We start from the raw sequence: 21,253 nt of genomic DNA on the forward strand, positions 1-21,253 counted from the left end.
AAATGCTAGATATTTAGTTGATTTATTTTCATGCGCATCAAATTTCTGACTATCAGATACATACTTAATGCAGTAGGTCGGTACCTATTTTAGTGAGAAATAAAACACGATAAAACAATTTCTTGCATTATTACTCTGAATTTCCGCGTATATAAAATAATAATTGAACAATTATTCATCTAAAATGTATGTCCGTCCTACAAGAAGCTCTCGTCTTCAAACAAATAGGTGTATTTGTTGTTAATTTTAAAATATATTTCTGTTAAAATGTGTGGTTTTTATTTGCACTTTTTTCGATACGTGAAAGCAAAGGTATGTAATACGTTCTTGGTAGAATAAGTAAATTTACTTGCAATTTTATTTTCACTAAAACTAGCGTTTTTTTATGCCAGATAGCTTGTTTTCATACAACATCTGGCATGTTTTTGTCAACTACAGTTGGCAACACTGTAACACAACTGTGATCGACTAAAATAAATCTCGCGATCAATGCGTTGCAGATGCTTGTATTAGATAAATTCAACCTCAAGCTCTAATACGTAATAGTATATTACCAGGTCCAGGAGGAATGCGTATAGACCCCGGTGTGGCACTTCTGAGGAGGCGGGCTGTACCCCTCGCGCAGTTTCAATAGGAGATTTAACCACTCCTGTTGCTCCACGCAGTTGGCAGCCTGCATGCAGAGTACTCTACTGGGAAGCACTGGAAATAAAAATGATAAAGATATAAACAATCGTGTAGAGAAACTTTATACACAACCATGAGAATAAATAAATGCCTAAAAATCAACACAAAATAATCTGTAGACCCATTCTTTCGACTGAGGTTTCCAGCATTCTCAATACTGATTCTGGCATGGCAATGATATCTATATCATTAATACATAATACGGTTACATGTAAATTGTACGTAAAACATTTTACCGTGGCACAATTCGCCTCAAGCTTTCTTATCGGAAAGAGATGACCGTATACTATACGGTCTCCAATTTTATTAGATTCAATATGAACATTAATATTTTCATAGATGATTTTTGTAAAATTCATGATTTCAAGAATAAAAACCTAACCTAACCTAACAAATAATCCACAATATATGCACAATAAATGCACAAATGAGTCTGTAGGCGCATGGAAAAGTGGACAAAATAAGCAAAGAGTTGGGAATCTCTTCAAGTATAAATACGGCCCTGCACTCATCAGTCCTCTTGCAACTTCCCAAGTCATGCCAGCATCCTGCAGCTCCGGCCTATACAACTCCGTCAAAGAGGCAACAACAGGGAGTAAAGAACAAAATACAATTTTAGTCTCACCTATTTTAAGCATGTTCTTCAGTTTGAGTGTGTTAAGTTCTGGAACGGTTTCGGCGGAGATGATTTCAGCTAGGGGGATGGAGCAGCAGGGTTTCTTCATTTTGGACTTGGAGTAGCTGAGCTCGCAGTTGGTGAGGCGGAAGTAACGAGGCTTCAAGTTGGCGCGCCCAAAGCGCTTGCCCCGCTGCGTTTTCTTCACCATCATCCTGGAGGGTTAATCGATCATTGAATTGGTATTTCGATACACAAACACGTTGAAGAAAACCTTATTCTGTTATGAAAATCGTTTTAAACATTTCGTCAGCTGAATGCAGAACTATTCTAACTCACATTCGAAATATTTTGCAGAAGAATTTTTTCAAACAGCCTACTTCAGTTATTTATTATTTACATGGACAAGTGTATGCCCAATTTTTTTCATCAATAATCCTACTAAAATATGATGCATCCATTTATCAATAAAGATTATAAATAATTTCAGTAAGTTGTTTCAAAAAACTCTCTCCTCAAAAAATTCAAATGTAAGTTAGAATAGTTCTGCATTCAGCTGATGATTTTCCTTAAATACGTTTGGTTGGATCCAAATATTTTAAAGTCTCGTGTATTTTATAAAAGAATGCTCTTATGAAATGCTATTACACATTTGTCAAAGATCTTTTATAGATTAATACCGTCCTAAGTAAAGGATTGCCCGGGCATTAGAAATTTGAAAATATTGAACATTAAAATACCCTCTGTTAATACTAATTTTAGAGTAACCCTAAATATAGCTAGAACATAATAATTACTAAATATTCACTTTTCCTAGTTTACTTACCCATATCTTCAATTACACAATGAAAGCATGGAATAAAAAAATAAACAATATCATTATTATAATAGTAAATATGCTCATCCTGAATTGCGATACATGCTATCATGTGATCATTACCAGTGGGAAGAGCCATAAATGACCAATACGGCAGATCGTAAACGACCAGTTCCGACACAAAGAAGAAGAGATACATTTATTTTTTTTATGATTTTACCAAGGCTTTGACTGCGACTCGCTGCCATATCGCCTCTTCTCATCTGGAAGAGGATGCGGCGATCAGGCCCTCACTCCAATTCTGAACTTTACAATTTCACCAAGCTCTTCCTTTCTACCCACCGCCAGGGTGGCCAGTTCAATTCATCGACACTCTCAAAGATATCCGTAATTCGCAGCTGTACTCTGTGTCGTTCATTGTACTGCTACATGTACAATGTCCTCTAAAACATCGCAGAGCTGCGAATCGCTTCTTCCCATGAGGACATTAAATCTTTTACCCATTGTGTCCTGTTCTTAGCCTCAGTATCAGCTTAAGCTCATTTCTCTTCAGAGGAGACTCCAAAAACCAGGGCACCGAACGTGGCGATGGTAGAACGGACTTACTTACAAATACATTTGAAATAAGCTATTTTAAATAAGATGTAAAAATTTGTTGATAACCATTATATACTCAAAAGCCAGCAGTAGACACTAGACTACAAAAATTATAACTTGAAGTGTCATAGCCGCCGTCCGTGGTGGCGCCGAGATATATTATGAAAGGATTGCCAGTATTAGGAAACTTTTTTTCCCTACTTCGGTTCAGAATGTGAATAACAAAATCAATACCAGAAGATGGGTGTAATAAAGACATCATTTGTCGCGGATTGAATCATCTTTTGTGACACTCGCGGCAGCTGAATAAAGGCTGGAACGCCAATTAGACACGCCGATTACTCTTTGGTCGGTCAGCAAAGCAATTATTCATAAATTGACCAATATTATAATGTTGAGATTTGAAAATAATTCAGCGATATGTAGGACTTACCCTTCTTTCAAAAGAACCGGCACATCCTGTATGTTATTATTCTGTGTTGTCGTGCTTGAAGAAATGATTTCCAAAAACAGTTTAATATCTTGGACCTGAAAAAAACAGTTTAATATTGTTATGTGGTTCTATTTTCATATAATAATAATAAGACCGTATTATGAATTCTGTCATTCAGCTCTTAGAAGCTCCAATATGACATACGGCCCAGTCAGACATTAAAAAAAAAATTCTGGTGCCCCTCAGGGCTCAAACTTGAGGCCATTACTGTTCATGATATTTATAAATGAGAGTTTTGTTATTTAAAAATACTGTATTTTTGTTGTTCTCTAACGACATGAAACTCTTCTTGGATGTTCTTGTACAATTGACATCAGCTCTAACTTGATATAGATAATATATTATTACATTTTGGCAGGCGTAACGAACTGGACTTCAATATTATTAAACGCAATATTAATTTATCGAATACCATCTGTAAGGAATCTTACCTTGGCATTATGTTTGACAGTAAACTGTCGTTTAGTGGCCATATGGTTATCATTTATAAAACGTCACTACAAATGTTGAGCTTTGTCTTACGTACATTCCGGATCTTTTCGGATATTACTGCATTTAAAACCCTTTATAATTCCTTAATTAGAAACCGGCTCGATAGTAGGTTAATTGTTTGGGCTCCGCATCAGTTGAAATACAACCGTATGTTGGAGTGAGTTCAAAAGAAATTTTTGAGACTGTTTTACCCTAGGGGCGGCAGGTTATATGAAAGTATGGTGAAGCAGGCAAGTATGGTGAGGCTGGCTGGTAATCGATTTGCGGCAAAATTTCCACGTTAACATTATATTATATCGGTACGTTATAATGACCAAAGTAAATCCTCCGTGATGCCCTGCATTTTTTTTATCGCGTTGCTATTTCTCGTTTTAAGTTATTGGCTATTGTTGGCCTGCTTCATTCAGTTGTATGAGAAAGCCGATTACTTGCCCCTCTTTTTATTTAATATCTCTATGCTTTTACCTGAATCTGTTTGTATACTATCCATGGGTTTATCCAGCTGACTTTCTCTTAGGTATACTAACATACTGTAGTTTAAATGCTAGAAGATAACTATTTATAACACAGTGTAAATGAGAACCATTCTTGGTAGTATTGAACTGTGTGTCATGATGGAAGCGTTTGACTTACATGTTTCTCGCTCGAGAACGTCTTGAATAAGGCGGCCATGTATTCTTCCTTGCAGACCTGAGAGCTGACCAGGTTCCCCAGCGATTGGATGGTCTTCGAGATCAGTGTTAGGGTGCGATTTGTCTGGAGATCCTGAAAATAAACGCAAAAAAAAGAATGCAGGTGGCTGAAAATAATAGGTTGATTTACTGCTGGATGAAAGCCTTCCTCAACCATCAACAGTCCTTAGTTTTCAGCCGCTTAGAAATTAGATTTCTGATACATAAATTATAGCAATTCACGGGGATACGGATCAATTCCCTATCACACATTTTCATTTGACTAATATAAGGAAGATTACTAAAACGTGGCTTAAAAACTCAATGTTTGCACTCATAAATGAAAACACTACAATGAATGTGTCCCAGTATGAAAAAAATCATAGTAAACCAGTGGTTCTCATGTGCGGCCACCAGAGGATTTTGCTGCGGCCACCGGCGCTTTACAGAGTAATATTTCAAAAATTTATTTATAAAATTATGAAATTGGTCGTATACACATGACTTGTCTTAAATTTTTTTCCACGCTCAAATGATCCATAACGTGTTTTTGTGGTGAGATGATCATGTGTAAAATAGTCCGTTTCTTAGAATACAGTCAAATCAAAGAAATGGCAATAAATGCTTTATTAACTCATTCACTGTGGATATGTTAATTACTAATTAATTAACATGCTAATAGTATCTAATGGCCAACTAATGGCAACGCAAGGAGTGAGTTATTATTGTCGATATTTCCTACTACTGTATACTGTGAAAGATTATTCAGTGTCACTTCATAAAAAACAAATATCAGAGTCAGTTGATGTAAACTTAGCAGGCATGCGGCTCGCTTTGGAAAAAAGGAGTATTGAAGAATTTCCATTTGCATTATTTTAAAATAGATTGTACTAAAATGTTTAAGGCGATGTCTTTGGCCTAAATTACACATATAATGTGACTTTCACGCCATCTATTTATATTTACAGGCATCTACCATGAATTTCTAAAAATCTGTTACTAAAAACTTTGGTCGATTCCAACCAGATGGCAGTAAGTTACCATAATAAGTTGCAAGTATTGCCAGATGAAAAAAATCGCTAGACAAAAATTCATTTACATATTATAAGAATATAATATATTCTACTTACTATAATATTATTATATATATATACTTATTCAAATAATTATTAATTTTTTTAAATAAGTACAATATTTTATTATATCGTATTGACATTTTTATGATAGTATATTATAATATATTGTAGGTATATAATTTGATCAAATTCAATTACACAAAAAACGTTGTTTATGGAATTACCTTCACTTATTATAATATAAAAAAGTTCTACTAGTTATTTTGTAATATGTGACAATCTAATTCACTGTGAATTGACACATATAATTTTAAATCGTCTGCCAAGAGTAAAAACTGGATTCCATTGATAACATTGACAATGTCACAAGATTTGATATAATACACGTGATATGATATAAGAAAATAAAATCGCTAAGACACTTCGCTTTCTTCCATTTTTTGTGATGCAAGTGCTTTAATCGTATGTCCAATCACGAGAGTCCTTTTTGCTGGACGGCGTGGGTACGGGGAATTTGAAAAAGAAAGTTAGTAAGCGTCCTTTGTAAACCGTGTACGGACCTGTGTAACTAATTGTAAAAACAAAATATGTAATGGACTATAAAGTAACGTTGTCCAACCAAATATTAAAATATATAACGCTAAGACCGCACGAGAAAGACTTAGTGTTTTATTTAATTTTACCAACATATATAAATCCTTTTTTTATCTTTTTTTTGTGAATCCGGGGTTCGATGGACACCTGAGCTAGCCGCTGGAACCCCGGGTATCTCAATTTCTTATCTCTGAAAACTGCTTGAGATTCATACAGGATAAGAAATGAGATGAATACAAATTGAAATCACCAATGATGGTTATACAATTATCAACTGGCAAGTTTTCAAAGTATGAAAAGAACGAATTATATGCATCGCGAGACGATCGCGGTGGAAAATACACGTAACAGTGAAAAATGACCCATTTCACCGTAATCGAATAATAACGACATCAATAGCTGCAGCAAAGTGACAGTCAACAACAGATATACTGTCTGGTCGGTCGGAGCGTACAGCAATGAGAACGCCACCACCTCTCTGCCCAAAATAAAAATTGCATTATAGTGAATTTTTTTTAGCTTTATAAGCTGGCGACCCCACAGAAAACCCGTCGCGTTCCGAGGTTGGGAACCCTTGGTCTAAACAGTCATCTCGCTCGAAAGTTTAGCTTTGCCAAGAAAAGTGCTGTTAAAACATAGCACTTATTGTAACAATTACAACAATTGGATACAAACCTTCCTTAGATAGCAGCGGGAAGCGTCTTGCGTACATAGTCTAAGGAATAGACACGCTGGATCCAAACACATGTTTGTGAAAAATTGTTTAGGTTTAGGAATCAGGTTATAGAAAGTATTGAGAATACTAGACGTGTTGAAAATAAATCTTGGTGAATATCTTCACCTTGGAAGTGAATAGAGGTAATCCACACAAAATTCAAAAACGTTTTTATTTGACCAAACAATTTTTGAAATACTTATTGGTTATAATTATTATTATGGTGAAGAAAAATAACTGATCTTTTTACAGGAACATGATTTCCATCAAATTTGCTAAACAATCTAATACACAAATGACATCCGTGAAGCTCTATTCACTTCCAAGGCGACGATATCAGGAAAACATGTATAATAAATAGTAAAACGCATGCGTAGATTAGAAATGCGTTTTATTATCGCTCAAGTCCGACAATTCTAGGAATATATTCTGGAAGAATTGCCAAAGAAACCAAAATAACCACTAAATAAACTAACTATATATGGTATATAATTATATAAAAAAGTTCCACTAGTTATTTTCATTAAAACATTTTAGAATATAATAAATCATTGGTTACATTGTATAGCATTGTAAATTAATAATAATTATGAGATATCGTTATAAGCATAGAACACGAAAAATCTGAAAACCATCGTGAAAATCCACGAAACAAGCATGGCATGCATAAACAGCTACAAAAGAAGTTGTTTATTCTAATGAAGTATATATAATAAGCAATATTATTGAAGTTAACCCACGAGCCATCACGTGGCCCTACATTGGTTGATGTGAAGCATCTAGTTCAGTTTTAGGCTGGGAATGCCCTAGGAAAAGATACCCAGGACTAAGGTTGCTACGCTCAAAGTGAGCTCTGACTGAGTTTAAAGAAGTTACTTTCTAATGCAAAGTTCCGGGGAGAGAAGAGCGCAAGGAAATTATTAAAATAAAAATAATTCTATTGTATATATGAAAAAATAATGAAGCTAATCATACGAACAGCAAAAATTACGTGTAGAGATCTTCACGCCCGCAGTAAGACGCCGCAAATTTTTTAAATGCAGGATAATTGGCCTTAGTAGCAACCAAGTCGGACGGCCCGATGGGCCCAACAGCTGGTTGGACCGACCTGAGCATCTCCTCCCGTTCGGGAGCACATTCTAAGACATTCCCAGAGGATGTGGTTGGCATCCTGAATTACCCCTCCGCATGGACATGTCGGACGGCTTACAAGTCCAAGCTCAAAGAGCTTGCCAGCTAACCCACCGTGTCCAATCACAAATTGATCGGTGTGATGGTCAGGAGTCAGATATTTGGTTATCTCCAATCGCCATTTAATGTCTGGAAAAAATTAAAATGTGTGCCGGCCCTTGGTTGATTCATTCCACCGTCGCTGCCAGGTCTTCTATGCCGCGTCAAGCGTCAATAGACGTATAGTCAGGTTACTTTTTCAGCAACATGCCGAGGAGGCGGGGCAAGGTGAAAGTCACCAACAACGGCCTCCTCACCTTTGAGGAGCTTCGTTGACGGACCGCTGACCTGTATGTGCAGGTCAAGTGGAAGAATGCGGCCAGGACCGGAAGCGCGTCCGTTGAAGTTGCTCGGTAGGCCTTTGTGATTTCTAAGAGCGCACTACGTAGTCTATCAGTTTTATGGATACGCGAAATTCCATGTCCAAATGTCAAGGAAAACTATGACATATTTATTGCGAGAATTATATCAGAAGTCAACATAAATTACTTTTTTATTTTCTTCGCTTTAGTTTGCAAATTATTTAATATAAACTCAGGTTCGCGAATTCTCATACCCCGTTGGATACGGCTATCAGCTAATTCTGGAAGAAGGCAATCATTATAAAAACTTATCAAACGCGGTAGAACACGTGTCTCAAACTGTGGATCTGGCAAAAGTCGTATGATTTCGATTCCACTGTCGGCATATACAATTAAATCACAGTATTCCTTCTTCGCAATGTACAACTGTCCCTGTATTTGAAACCAATAATTATGTGATTCTTTTAAGTGAAGTACGGAGTTCACAATAGTTAAACATAATATCGTCGGCTTAACTAGAAAACTGCTTATCTACAGTTTAGCAAAATGTTCAGGAGAGCATAAAAACTGAATAAAATCAGTTGTAACCAATATCATGTTGTGAATTTTACATATGTTACGTAAATAATAATTTTTGTTGATTTGGCATTCAAATATTAAGAAAAATTTTAACCTGTCTCCCAAAAAACACAAAAAATGCAGATACGTATTATTCTCTTTTCCTTACCAACATAAAATTTGGAGATACGCAGTTTGCGTAACTTATTTTAAGTATGCAAATTTAGTGTGAGGATACTAATACTAATATCACACCCACGGTGGCCGCGCGGCATAAGCTTTGGACTATCATGCCGTGGGTCCCAGGTTCGAATCCTGGGTCTGGCAAGTACACATATTGTTTTTCAATATGTGTGTGAGTCAGGGTATGGACCTAATAGGTTGAGCAAGTGGCTGACATCCATTTCTCGTAAAAACAAAATCTGTTAATTCAAACCTCTACTCTGTGGAGGCCCATATGATCCTATTAGGATCGGACATGGTCGGAAAAAAAAAAAAAAATACTAATATTACCCAATTATCAACACACAATGAATGTAACAGCATGATATAACAAGCTGAAAGAAGTACCTACATAGCAAGCTTTTCTCCTACCAAGTATAATCATAGGAAAATAAGTTTGAACTATTAACTTATGGAAGAATAATATTTTATTAAAATGTTAACATATAAAATTTTTACAAAAATAGTTTCTTGCACACTCTGACATATCTATTTCTGCATTTTAAGGATAGCACAGTGGAAGTTGATCTTCTTGATGCTTTTTTCGTACTGGTTTTTCTATTTGTTGCATTAACTGTTACAAGCGTATTAACCAACACTTTCTTTTCTGCCCAAGATAACTTCCAAAAAATCATTAAACATAACTCTCCTCTCTTCTGATATCGACTGATATTTTATAACAGAGCGATCTTTCTTTGAGGAACTGCAATTAAACCTTTCTTTCAGTGTTCTTTTCTCTTTGCCGATGCCATACTTCCATTTTCCATTTATTTTCTTTTTTCCTTTGTAAGATTCACCCTTTTCTCTCTTTTTTGCGATTGCCCATTGGTTTTTATCCATCTGACCCGTTTGAGATCTTCGTTTATCAACTGTGTTATCTTCAGTTGACAGACTAGCATTAATCTGTACCTCCTTTTTTGTATGTATTCCTTCCACCTGCTCTGCAAAGACTAACACATCGTCTAGCGAATTGTTATTCGAATCCATTTGGATGTAGTTTTGAGTCTCCACTTGCTCAATCAAACAATGAGTTGTCTCTAAAATGTTATTTGACTCCATTTGGATATAGTTTTGAGTCTCCGCTTGCGCAAACAATGAGTTGTCTTTTCTTCATAACCATTTTCCACCTGTGCTACCGAAATGCAAATTTCACCTAATTCAAGATTGTTTGAATCAATAATTGTATTTACAGTCCTTGTCTCCACTGGCTCAATTTTCTTTGTGAGACTACCATCATCATTGACGACGTAATTTTTAAGGGCATTCATAATTTTATGGGCTCTTAACGACGACATGGTTGATTTCTGTAACATAAAAATTCAATGTGTCACTAACCCCTTCCGTGAATTTTAATAAAACAAGTAAATAACCATAATAATATTTATTATCAAACTGTAAATTATTTTCTATACTTTTGTAGTGTCAGTAATTAAGTTTTAGTACAAGAAATGGGATCAACAAAAATAATAATATCATATTAATCGTATTACAAACGCCCGCAAACTGCGTATCTACTGACACACTCTTATGAGAAAAGTAGGTATCTACCACAGTGAATTTAAAGTTCATTTTAAACATGTAAACAGCACTTTTTCATATAAACTTAATATTTAATGATATTATAATGACATAACATACCTCGAATAATGTGAAGATTCGTTTAAAAACACCAAATTTGAGCAATTGAACTAGTCTGAACAGGAACGTTGCTCGCTGCTCGCCAAACTTAGAGCGAATGAAAGCAGATACGCACTTTTCTTGTCACTAATATGATGTTAGAAGTTACGCATTTTTCTAAAGCGAAGATTGTGCAAATGCCATATTTTTTTTAATTATACGTAGTTTGCAGTTCGATGACGTATAAAATTCTCTACAAAATGGCGTTCTCAACTTTTTTTCGACCAAATACGTAGATAAGCAGTTTTCTAGTTAAGCCGACGATATATTGTTTTGTAATGCTGCCTCTAAAATTGGTTTGGAACCGATGGACGGAAGACATTTAACTTCTATCAACCCATTTTCCCCAATTAAACCGTCGGGGCTTGCTCCTAAAAATGGGAATTCCGTTCTTACAAAAAGACCACAAGGCATAACAGTGACTTTGTTTTTTGCTTCATATAAGGCAATAGCAGTGCGTTCATTCTTCCTGCCATACATTATATCCTTTGTCACAATATCACTTGGGAAAAGTATATTTTTAACAGTATTATGCCGTGGTGTCGTATTTCTCATTTTGAAAATATTCCCAAACTTAGATGCTGTCAAACATTTATGCCTGGCATCAATCCACAAATAATTTTCACTTTGCCCTACTGTCGCCAACTGCAATTGCTTACAATCTGTATCGCAAGAAACCCCAGCCTGTAAAGATTCCATAATTTCTTTCATTTTCTCCTGTAAGTCCAACTGTGGAATATCTGAATCGGCAGCATGCGGGCCATATTCACAGTCAGCTTGGTTGCTTACAGGGACAGTTGGTTTTTTATACCTGGAAGTGAAATCTAAACGTCTCGCCTTAAGACGATTTTGACGATTTAGCCGACTAATAACAACACTTTTAATTATTTGAAGTAATCTGCACGGCACTCAGAGTGTTCGCCAAATACATGATTGGGTCCATTTTTCAAATCCAACTTTAACTGAGTGATATTGCCTTCGCATCGTTTTATAGCGTATCGTGCAGCACTTTTGAGACGTTTAATCTCCTTCCGCAATAAGCTTCGGCTTTTCGTATCGTATTTTACGTTATTAACCATCGTATAAAGTTTGCTAGTGTAGCATTTGACCATGTGATTCGCGCATTCCATTTTTTTAATTTTATACCCAAACGGTGCTCTCTCACGCACCCTAGCAAATACACTTGAATCACCATCCCCTATTAAAAATTTTACCCATACTTGATGTTTGTCAAAAATATAATTTAGTCCCTCAACTACAATGGTTTGCTCCATGCCTGTCGATGGTCCAGAAAAAGATATATTACACTCATGTTTCTTAGCTGGTTTTTTTTCATTGGCTGCGATGGTACAAATGTGGCAATATTTGTTCTTAACACCTAGGTAAAGAAGTTTTCCTGTTCGTTTTCCGATGATGCATGCCACTCCGGATTTGGCAGAAAAACTATGGCCATAACTCCTTCTTGACCAACCTCCGTCAACAATGACCGTTATATAGGGGTGTTTTTCATCAATTTCATTATTTTCTATAGCCAACTGTTTCTCGATCTCTATATCCTTCGACATTTGATCACACAAATGAGTTTTCCATGACTGGCTAACTTTTTTTTCATGCCTTTGGAACGTTCCCGAAGACATGAATGGAATTCCCACAATACCGCATAATTCCTGTGCCTGACTGTAACCAATCCCGATATTTAAAGATCCCCAAACAAATGATGTATTAATCGTAGACGTTTGGGGTTCAGTTAATACTGACGCTGTTTTCTCACAACACCTGCATTCAAAATGCAATGTTGACTTAATACCGTATACGATATACCGTATACCGAATACGTTTTCAATTTTTTCGGCCAACAGCTCTGAATGTCTTCACAACTATCAAGTCTCACACAATAATTGTGCTCATCTGTCAATACTGGAAGATTGTCTGGGTCATCCGAGATGGATACATCACTATTTATCACCGGAATTGGTTCACAAGCAACGGCTGTGTTGGATGATACTAACTTCCGTTTCCTAAAGTATTCATCACGACTTTCCATCAATATTTTGGTAGTTTAAGATAGTTTTGTATTTTTTCTAGTGTAGGACTTATATTTTTTAACACTTACACATGGCACATCCATAATTATTAATAAAATATAGGTACTAGATCAATATGTAACAAAGATTTATATTCACTTATCACACACCTCTGGTATTCACTATTTAATTAAACTACACTGAATATGTGATGTAATTTAAACACTCACAATATAATTTATCACAACAATATCACGTAATTTGCACTGAGTAACATAAATTATATAAAAATGCATAAAACATAAAGAATAACACGCCAAACGTCAGTAGCTACAACATAACCTAATAAAATAATTTTGGTTGCAGAAAATCATACAATGTGTGATTTCTTCACCAAAAATCAATCAATAATCACACGACCTACTTAGTAACGAAAATGTTACTGATTAGTTAATTAATTTATAATTAATTATAATTATTACAATTAATTAATAAAAGATAAAATTGATTGGCGGTTGCCTGAGCGCGCGGTGATTATTGATGGTGCTGCCATAATATGTCAAAATGCGAGATTTGTTTATTTTTATCATAAATAATGGTAAAAAACAGTTGTAATTTAAGCAAATACTAATTGAAAATAATTTTCAGTATCAAATTTTGAATATAGGCAGGTTCCTACGTATATTAAGTAAATATTGTAATTTTAATTTGTTAAGTTATTTTTATTCATATGGCAATTTCGCATAGAAGTAACACAAACTGATTTTTGCCAAGATTCAGAGAAAAATAATGTTATTTTGTCTTGTCTATGTGTGAGTTTCATTTTAAACGTCATGTTATGGTTGTGTGTGTATTTTGTATGAAGAAATTTTGTTTCCAAATAATTCCACGACGGCAGCACTATACGGCCAAGCGTCGGCTTAGTGTTGTCAGCATGTTGCCAATTCGAGCAATTATTATGGTTTCGATTTCTATCGATTCGTTAATATACAAAAATACAAGATTAAATTTAAATAACTGCCGTAAAAATTAATAAATAATATTTTTAATAGAAACGCTAAGCGTTATTCGCGATAAATTGCGTGTAAGCCGAGATATTTCGATTTTAATTGCGTGCTTTCTAACCTCTAAATCGATGTTTTTTAAATTTGAAAAAAAAGATATAAGGATATAATAAATTCCAATTTACGTTTAGCGTTTCGCTAGGTAATAGATTTAGGTATATTTTTATCGTAATTTTGATAATAAATCTTATGTCATTCATTCTTACCACCCGATAGAAATGTACCGAATTTGACACGTATTTTTGGTATATAGAACTCCACGATACATCTTAATTTTTTATTTTATTTTTCTCATTACTTTTGAATATATATCTACCGATTAATAAACTTTTCTAGCTATTTTTCGATAACAACTTTACCTAGAGACATCACCTTAATGTCTTTTATTAATGGACTTGTCTATAGATAAATTGATCATTTTTTTTAGTAAATATAATTTAGCTTTAATTTTCTCAATCACAACAAAGGTGAAATTTGGTGCGGCCACCAGACGTTGCCATAGAACTGCCAATGTCAATTGTGCGGCCACAGTTAAATTTCACGTGAGAACCACTGTAGTGAACCTCGCTTTATTTAAGGCAGCGGTCCCCAACCTTTTGGACCTTGCGGACCACTAAACTCAAAATCTTGAAACCCGCGGACCACTCACTACCACGTATTTTTCCCACACAAATATTATGTAGTTGTAGTTGTAAATGGAATCAAAATTTTTAAGGCCTTTTCACTCAAAACTCGGTACCTACACATTTTTAACAGAAAGCCAATAATGAGATCTTGATACTGACAAGTGGAATTTACTTTTGAGACCATCGTCGGATGATATATCAATTAATTAGGCTTTCTTTTTCTTTTGTGTCCAAATTACAATTATCGATTTTCATCGTAAATGGATCTATTCTCCACGTATTTCTGTGTCTGTGATCCACTTCCTTTGGATAATAACGACAGAAAGAGTCAGTGAGCGACTGTAAGTGCTGTCGAACATGAGTTCATCTTTCTGTTTCACATAATTATCAAAATTAGGGAACATTTGCAGACCTTCTTCAGCCAACCGCGTTTGCCATAGCAATATCTTCCTTTGAAATGAATCAATTTTGCCTTGCAATGTGAACACGTCCGTGTGCAGTCTTTGCAAGGACGCGTTCAACTCGTTTAACGGAGAAAAAATCTCTGCCAGGTATGCAAGCTTCGCCAGCCACTCGTCGGAAGACAAGAGATCTTGGAACTTCGAATTATTTTGCTGCTGAAAGAATAACTTGACTTCTTGGCATAGGTCAAACAATCGGGTTAGTACTTTGCCCCTCGACAGCCATCTCACCTCGGCGTGAAGAAGAAGATAAGTATGCTAAAGGTCCATTTCTTCACAAAGTGGTTCAAAGATTCAAGAATTGAGCGCTTTGTGGCAAATATTGATTACAATTTTAATTACATCAGAAAGTAGGTACTCCGTGCATTTCTGGAGATATTTTTTCGCAGCAAGTTGCTCACGATGTGTAATGCAATGAGTTAACAAGATATACAGGTGTCCAACGTCTTTAACAGTTTCCAGATGTACAGTCATGCTTGCGGCACCATCTGTGCATATCCCCACACATTTCTTCCATTCTATACTGTGTTCCAAGAAATAGCCATTGATCGCATTGAAGATTTCAGAGCCAGATTTTCAGATTTCAGATTTTAATAAATACGAAAATTGTACAATTGTACAAGTATATTCAAATTACTCTGCGGACCACCAAAATTCTCTCACAGACCACCGGTAGGGGATTGCTGATTTAAGGTAATATCCTTGCTAATTAATTACAATGTCAATACCACATTTTAGGTTATTTTCTTGTTTACATTAGTTTTCATGGAGTCCATAGACTAAGATATAATGCAAAATCATAAACACATGTGACCAAATTTTCAATGCATTATCGGACACCGTTCAAAGTACAATACTTACTTTTTAAACTGTCTCGCGTTTTTAAGCAAAGTGATGTCCTTTATTGTCCCGCTTATTTTAAAAATTGAACCCCAGGTAGCAGATAATGATAGCTGACCACTGACAATTTACGTTAGTTCACTTACAATATGTTCCGTAGTGAGGTCGAACAGTCTCGGCCCGAGGATTGCCGGAGCGAAGAACCTGAGGATGATGAATCCGGAGACGACTGAGTAACGGACCTCCGCGTTGCGAGGGAACCGTTGCACCGCGCATTGCCGCAGAGCGTCAAACAGCCGGCACATACCCGCCGGGCAGCTGATGAACGATTTTGTGATGGCTTCAAATATCTGGATAGGAAAATAAATGAATCAATTGATTTGCGTTGAACGTTTAAATCATATTTACAGTGAAACCCGATTCTACGGTTTTCAAGGGACCCTAAAGAAAAAACGATAAATGCGGGATAAATAAAACCATTTTTTTTTTTAAAAAAACTCGTTTTTCTCCTAGAATTTTTTCGACGTCTTGAATTATTTTCAGTTTCTCAGCTAGAGTTCTAGTTTTCCTCACGAGGGGCATTTTAGTTGCGACTTATAAAAATTCGTGATACGAGATGCGAGGCAAGCCTATCATCTGTATGTATCATAAACTATTCTACGAAAGCGAAATGCATAATATTCAACAAAAATTGTTAATCGGGATTTGTGACGGGACCATAATATTTAGACGATAAATCAGGGAACTTTCAAAAATTAACGATCTGTGCGGGAAAACGATTTATGCGAGAACAGTAGATCAGGGTTCCACTGTATCGGGTCACTTCAACGGATTTTGAGGATACGTCTATCAGTGGCGAAGGGTGGAAGTAGGCTGTTAAGATCTGCCATAAATAATGTACACTTAACTTTGTCAGTCATACGTATTTGTTTTCATTGAAATAAGACTATAATAATTTACAGATGGTGTTGGTAAGTTTTGAAAATTCAATAAAACCCTGTGAAAACCGAAAGATATGACCGTATACGGTTTCCAATTTTATTAGATTCAATATGAACATTAATTCAATTTTCATAGCTGATTTTGGCAGAATTCATGAATTCAAAAACAAAAACCTAACCTAACCTAACTTAACCTAATCTAACACATAATCTAGTAAATCGGTTATTTTCCAAATTTTTTTTACCACTGGCTTCCTGTAAACCGACAAGAACCGTCTTTTATTTAGACATAAATTTAATGTCAGTACTAATAAGACCCAAAGAGGTCAGACGGTCATCAATATACAACCATATATTTCCAATACAACATTTCGCGGTGAAGTGTGATACGGCGAACTGCATAGGTACAAATTTCCGAACACGAAGCACGAAGAAAATATATAACAAAGTTTTTCTGACTAAGAAGTTAAATTGTTTACCTTGTCAACATAAGAGATGAGGTTGGCCAAATTGCTCTCAACTGTATTCTGGTCTTTGACTCTGGCGGGGTCGATTTCACACGGTTTCCTCTCGGAGAATATCAGGTCCAGGGTGGGTTTGAGGGTGCGCTGGAGGTAGGTGAGGCCGACCAACCGCATCGCCTCGTCCATCATCCTCGAGACCAGCGTATTGCCGCGGAAGATTGTCGTGGGATCACTAAAAAAATAACAGTGACAATTAGACTGATTGGGTCTTGCGTTTTAGGGGGCCTTGTGCCCTAGAATCTAGCAGAAGCGATTATTTTATACTGCAGGTAATAAACAAATAAACTAACAATGATAATAATTATTAACTTAATACTTATGAATGACCATTTTCTTTTTTTATACGGATTTAAAGTCCAGAGTCTAAGTCCCAGCCTTTTTATAGCTGCAGACCGGTGAAAAATAAATAAAAATTAGTATTTGAATTGTAAATAGGGCACCAGCCCGGAAGCCGGAAAAACATGATTCAATTTAGATGATTCAACCAAAATGTATCATTTATTATTACATTAAAAATAGAATAAAGTTGAATTACAGTCGAACTCGGTTATTACGATCACGGAATTAGCGAGATCTCAGATGTAAAGAGGAAACATTCGTTGACATTTTGGTTTATGATTTTCTCCTTACATTTATTCACTTTTATAACGAGCTACTTATCGGGTATACCGAGCTAAAATATTGTCAAAAATTTTCTTAAAACCGTTAATGTGTCGATCGTTTAAAAACATTTCAACCCTAAGCAATAAAATCCGACCGGTCAGGATGCCGCCGGGATCGGATTACGTTTATGACACTAGTTAAGTGTCTAAGTACCTACCTAATTGGTGTTTTCGCCGAAAATATTGAAAAAGTATCCACGCATATGGTTGAAGTTGCATGTAAAAAATCCAAGGTTTGTGAAGTCCGTAGGTACCTACCAGCGTTCATTACAATAAACAACTTCTTTTGTAGTTTATGAATGCCATGCTTATTTCGGGGAAAAATTCTAATTGTGTATTTTTGTTTGAATTGCGAATTTTTGTGTTATGTGACCGCTCATTTAAAAATACCTTTTCTCTGATATAACGAGTAAAGTTCGACTGTATATTAAACGGTTTTGTTATATTATGTTTAAAATAAAAGGGTTCCGCGACTAAAATATTCTGAGACACCCTGTTCCATCCCTTTCCCTGCAATATTATAATCATACTAACGTCAAATTGGACAGTTCGTGAATGGCCAGCGACCGGATGGTTGGCACGAGCTGATCTTCATGGGTGAAGAGTTGGACGAGAGGCTGCGCCAAGTCTGATGTTTTCGATGACACTATCTCTCCGAGGATGTAGACAGCCGATGATGACACGGGCTGTAAGGAAATTACAGAAAATTGTATTAATTGAATGAAGATATTTACACACAAAACTGTAAAGGTTCAAATACATTATGATCACGTTATGTGCTGTCACGTGATGTCACAGTAAGCTGCCGTTACGAGAAAAAAGTGTGTAACGTCGTTTTTCTTGGTGTTTAAAATGTTATCAGACTGATGCTCCCATCCCATAGCACATTTTGAGCCTTCAGTGTTTCCCAACGTGGGGTGTACGCCAATTTGCAATTTGAATGTTTTCGGGGGCAAAAAGGTTGTTTTGAAAATCATTTGAAGACGAAGCATACCACAAGGATCGCACTAATTTTCTTCTGAGTTGTACATGCAACGTAATATACATATTTACAAAAGTTAAATTAAAAATAGTATTGCCTATGTGCATTTTATATTTGAAGCAATTCATTTTTTTTTTCAGAATTAAATAAGTATCTAACTATAAATTTTTTATAGGGGGAGGGCATTGAGTTTTTTGAAGCGTTGAAGTGGGGCTTAGCAGAAATAAGGTTGGGAAGTGAGCTTAAACGAACATTGTCAGTTAGCAAAATCTGCCGAAGTCACCAAAACAACAATGAGGTCGCCTCACGTGTACCGCGCTACATCGACATCCGCATGACTCAATAACATTAATATGGACGAAGCATCTGGAAAAAAAATGACACTCACTTTTTTGTCGGGTCTGCCGAATGGCATAATCTGTTCTAACGCCATTACAATAAAGGTGATATTGCTATAAATTCCCGATGCTTTTTGTTGGGTCTGCCGAATGGTTCGAAGAGTTCGCTCAAACAAACATTGATACTAGAAACACTGTTCTAACGCCATTACAATAAAGGTGATATTGCTATAAATTCCCGATGCGTGATATCGCATAATGGATATTGCGTGACGTCTACCTATGCACGTGCGAATGTCGCTATGAGCGAATTTACTTGCTAGCTACTGTACTGAGTGCGTCGTCCATTAATAATGTCATTGGCATGACTCAATGAACGTTTTTTTATCATTTTCTACATGCCTACACATTTTTGACTATGTCAAAATCGCGTGTTCTTTGTTTTTAGTGGTTTTCTCTATGGATTTTCTATTGAATTATTATCTATCAAATTGCAATTACTCCATAAAATGATTTCGAGACTTACCAATTTTTGGCAGTAATCCCACGATTAATAAGTAATATAAATAAGAATGTTAATTGCATCCCGTTCAAAATCTCAATGAAAATTATATTATATTACAACTGAATGTAGGTACAGGCTTTGTACATTTTTGTGACTCAATTCCGATGGGGTACGATCAACCAAAATCGTGCGATTGACGCATTGCACATGCCCGGCGTATGGAAGCGAAACATGGACACAATCCACAAAAGCAGTTGGACTGATCCGACATCCTTTGTGAAGAATAATCTGCACCGGATATACATTCGAAACTTCGAAGTCTTGAAACTGAAACCACTGGTAAAGACTAACACAATATGCAGACTTGTCTATAAATGTAACTAAAATAAAACTTATATTCATAGGTAAAGCAGGTCGGCTGCGAGAAGAACTCAAGAATTAGAAAATATAATTACCGTATTGGACGGCGGCCTGAGGAGTAGATTCCTAAGATCCTCGTACGCAGGCAGCGCGAGCACCTTGTCAAGTCTGTGGCATAGCATAAGCCTCAGAGATCCAAGAGGTGCATCCCCCGACGATGAAATACGGGAGCCAGGAGGGGTTGCACCTTTTGGGAATTGCTGACCTGATCGGGACCTCAGGAAGTACCTGGAAACATATGAAAATTTGAGATTATTCGATGAGTGACCATGAGTCTTCACAATGGTTGTATGGATTCCCTACACAATTTAGTTCATCATCATCAGGGGCGCGACAACCCGGTGTGGGTCCTGGCCTCCTCCAACAGCTCCCTCCACCTGTCCGTATCCAGTGTGGCCGCTTTCCAATTTGGTATCCCCAGAATACGGCAGTCACTGGCAGCTCCATCCAACGAGCGAATCTTTGGCCTCCCTCTTCTTCTACGTCCTATTGGATTGCTGGACATCACTGTCTTTGCCTGTTCATTGTCATTCATACGGTGCACATGACCTAGCCATCGCAGTCTCCCAATCTTAATTGATTGAACTGCGCTGCAATCTTCGTACAGCCCGTAGAGCTCAGCATTATATCTTCTCCTCCAATTGGTGCCATCCCTGATCGGTCCATATATGCGGCGGAGAATTTTTCTTTCAAAGATGTTCAGGGCTCGTTCATTTCGCAGAGTTAATGTCCAGGTTTCCGATGCGTACGTGAGCACTGGCTTTACAAGTGTCTTGTAAAGAGTGCTTTTAGTTCGGCGAGATAGTAAGCGGGACTTAAAATGTCTTAACAGGCCAAAGTAGCATTTATTCGCAGACATGATTCTCTTGTTGATTTCTTCTGTAATATCATTATGTCGAGTTACAAGAGATCCAAGGTATATGAAACTGTCGACCGTATCAAACTTGTATGCACCAATATCTAACTTTGGTGCGACTTCTCGTGGTGTGACATGGACAGGCATGTATTTAGTTTTTGCCTCATTCATTTGTAAACCCATTCATTTGTAAACCCATTCTTTTGGCAGAGGCTTCTAGTGCTGTGAATGCCTTTACACAATTAAGTTATTCTTGTTTAAAC

The 21,253-nt window shown here is 36.4% G+C and overlaps 1 protein-coding gene across 1 annotated transcript in view; it reads right to left on the reverse strand.

The window, feature by feature from the left end:
• RasGAP1 (Ras GTPase activating protein 1) overlaps positions 1-21,253 on the reverse strand; it is a 103,744-nt gene that overhangs the window by 11,629 nt on the left and 70,862 nt on the right. The window contains exons 5-12 of the mRNA XM_085951467.1: positions 20,170-20,362; positions 18,424-18,575; positions 17,183-17,399; positions 15,909-16,112; positions 4,336-4,467; positions 3,151-3,245; positions 1,313-1,518; positions 555-702 (exon numbers count right to left, since the gene is read on the reverse strand). Of these exons, the coding sequence (XP_085807593.1) occupies positions 555-702; positions 1,313-1,518; positions 3,151-3,245; positions 4,336-4,467; positions 15,909-16,112; positions 17,183-17,399; positions 18,424-18,575; positions 20,170-20,362 (1,347 nt within the window). The remainder of the gene's footprint in view (positions 1-554; positions 703-1,312; positions 1,519-3,150; positions 3,246-4,335; positions 4,468-15,908; positions 16,113-17,182; positions 17,400-18,423; positions 18,576-20,169; positions 20,363-21,253) is intronic.

Source organism: Rhyacophila brunnea, unplaced genomic scaffold (genome assembly GCF_057557595.1).
Source record: "Rhyacophila brunnea isolate RB1 unplaced genomic scaffold, BYU_Rbru_1.0 scaffold_24, whole genome shotgun sequence".
Taxonomy (NCBI): Eukaryota; Metazoa; Arthropoda; class Insecta; order Trichoptera; family Rhyacophilidae; genus Rhyacophila; species Rhyacophila brunnea.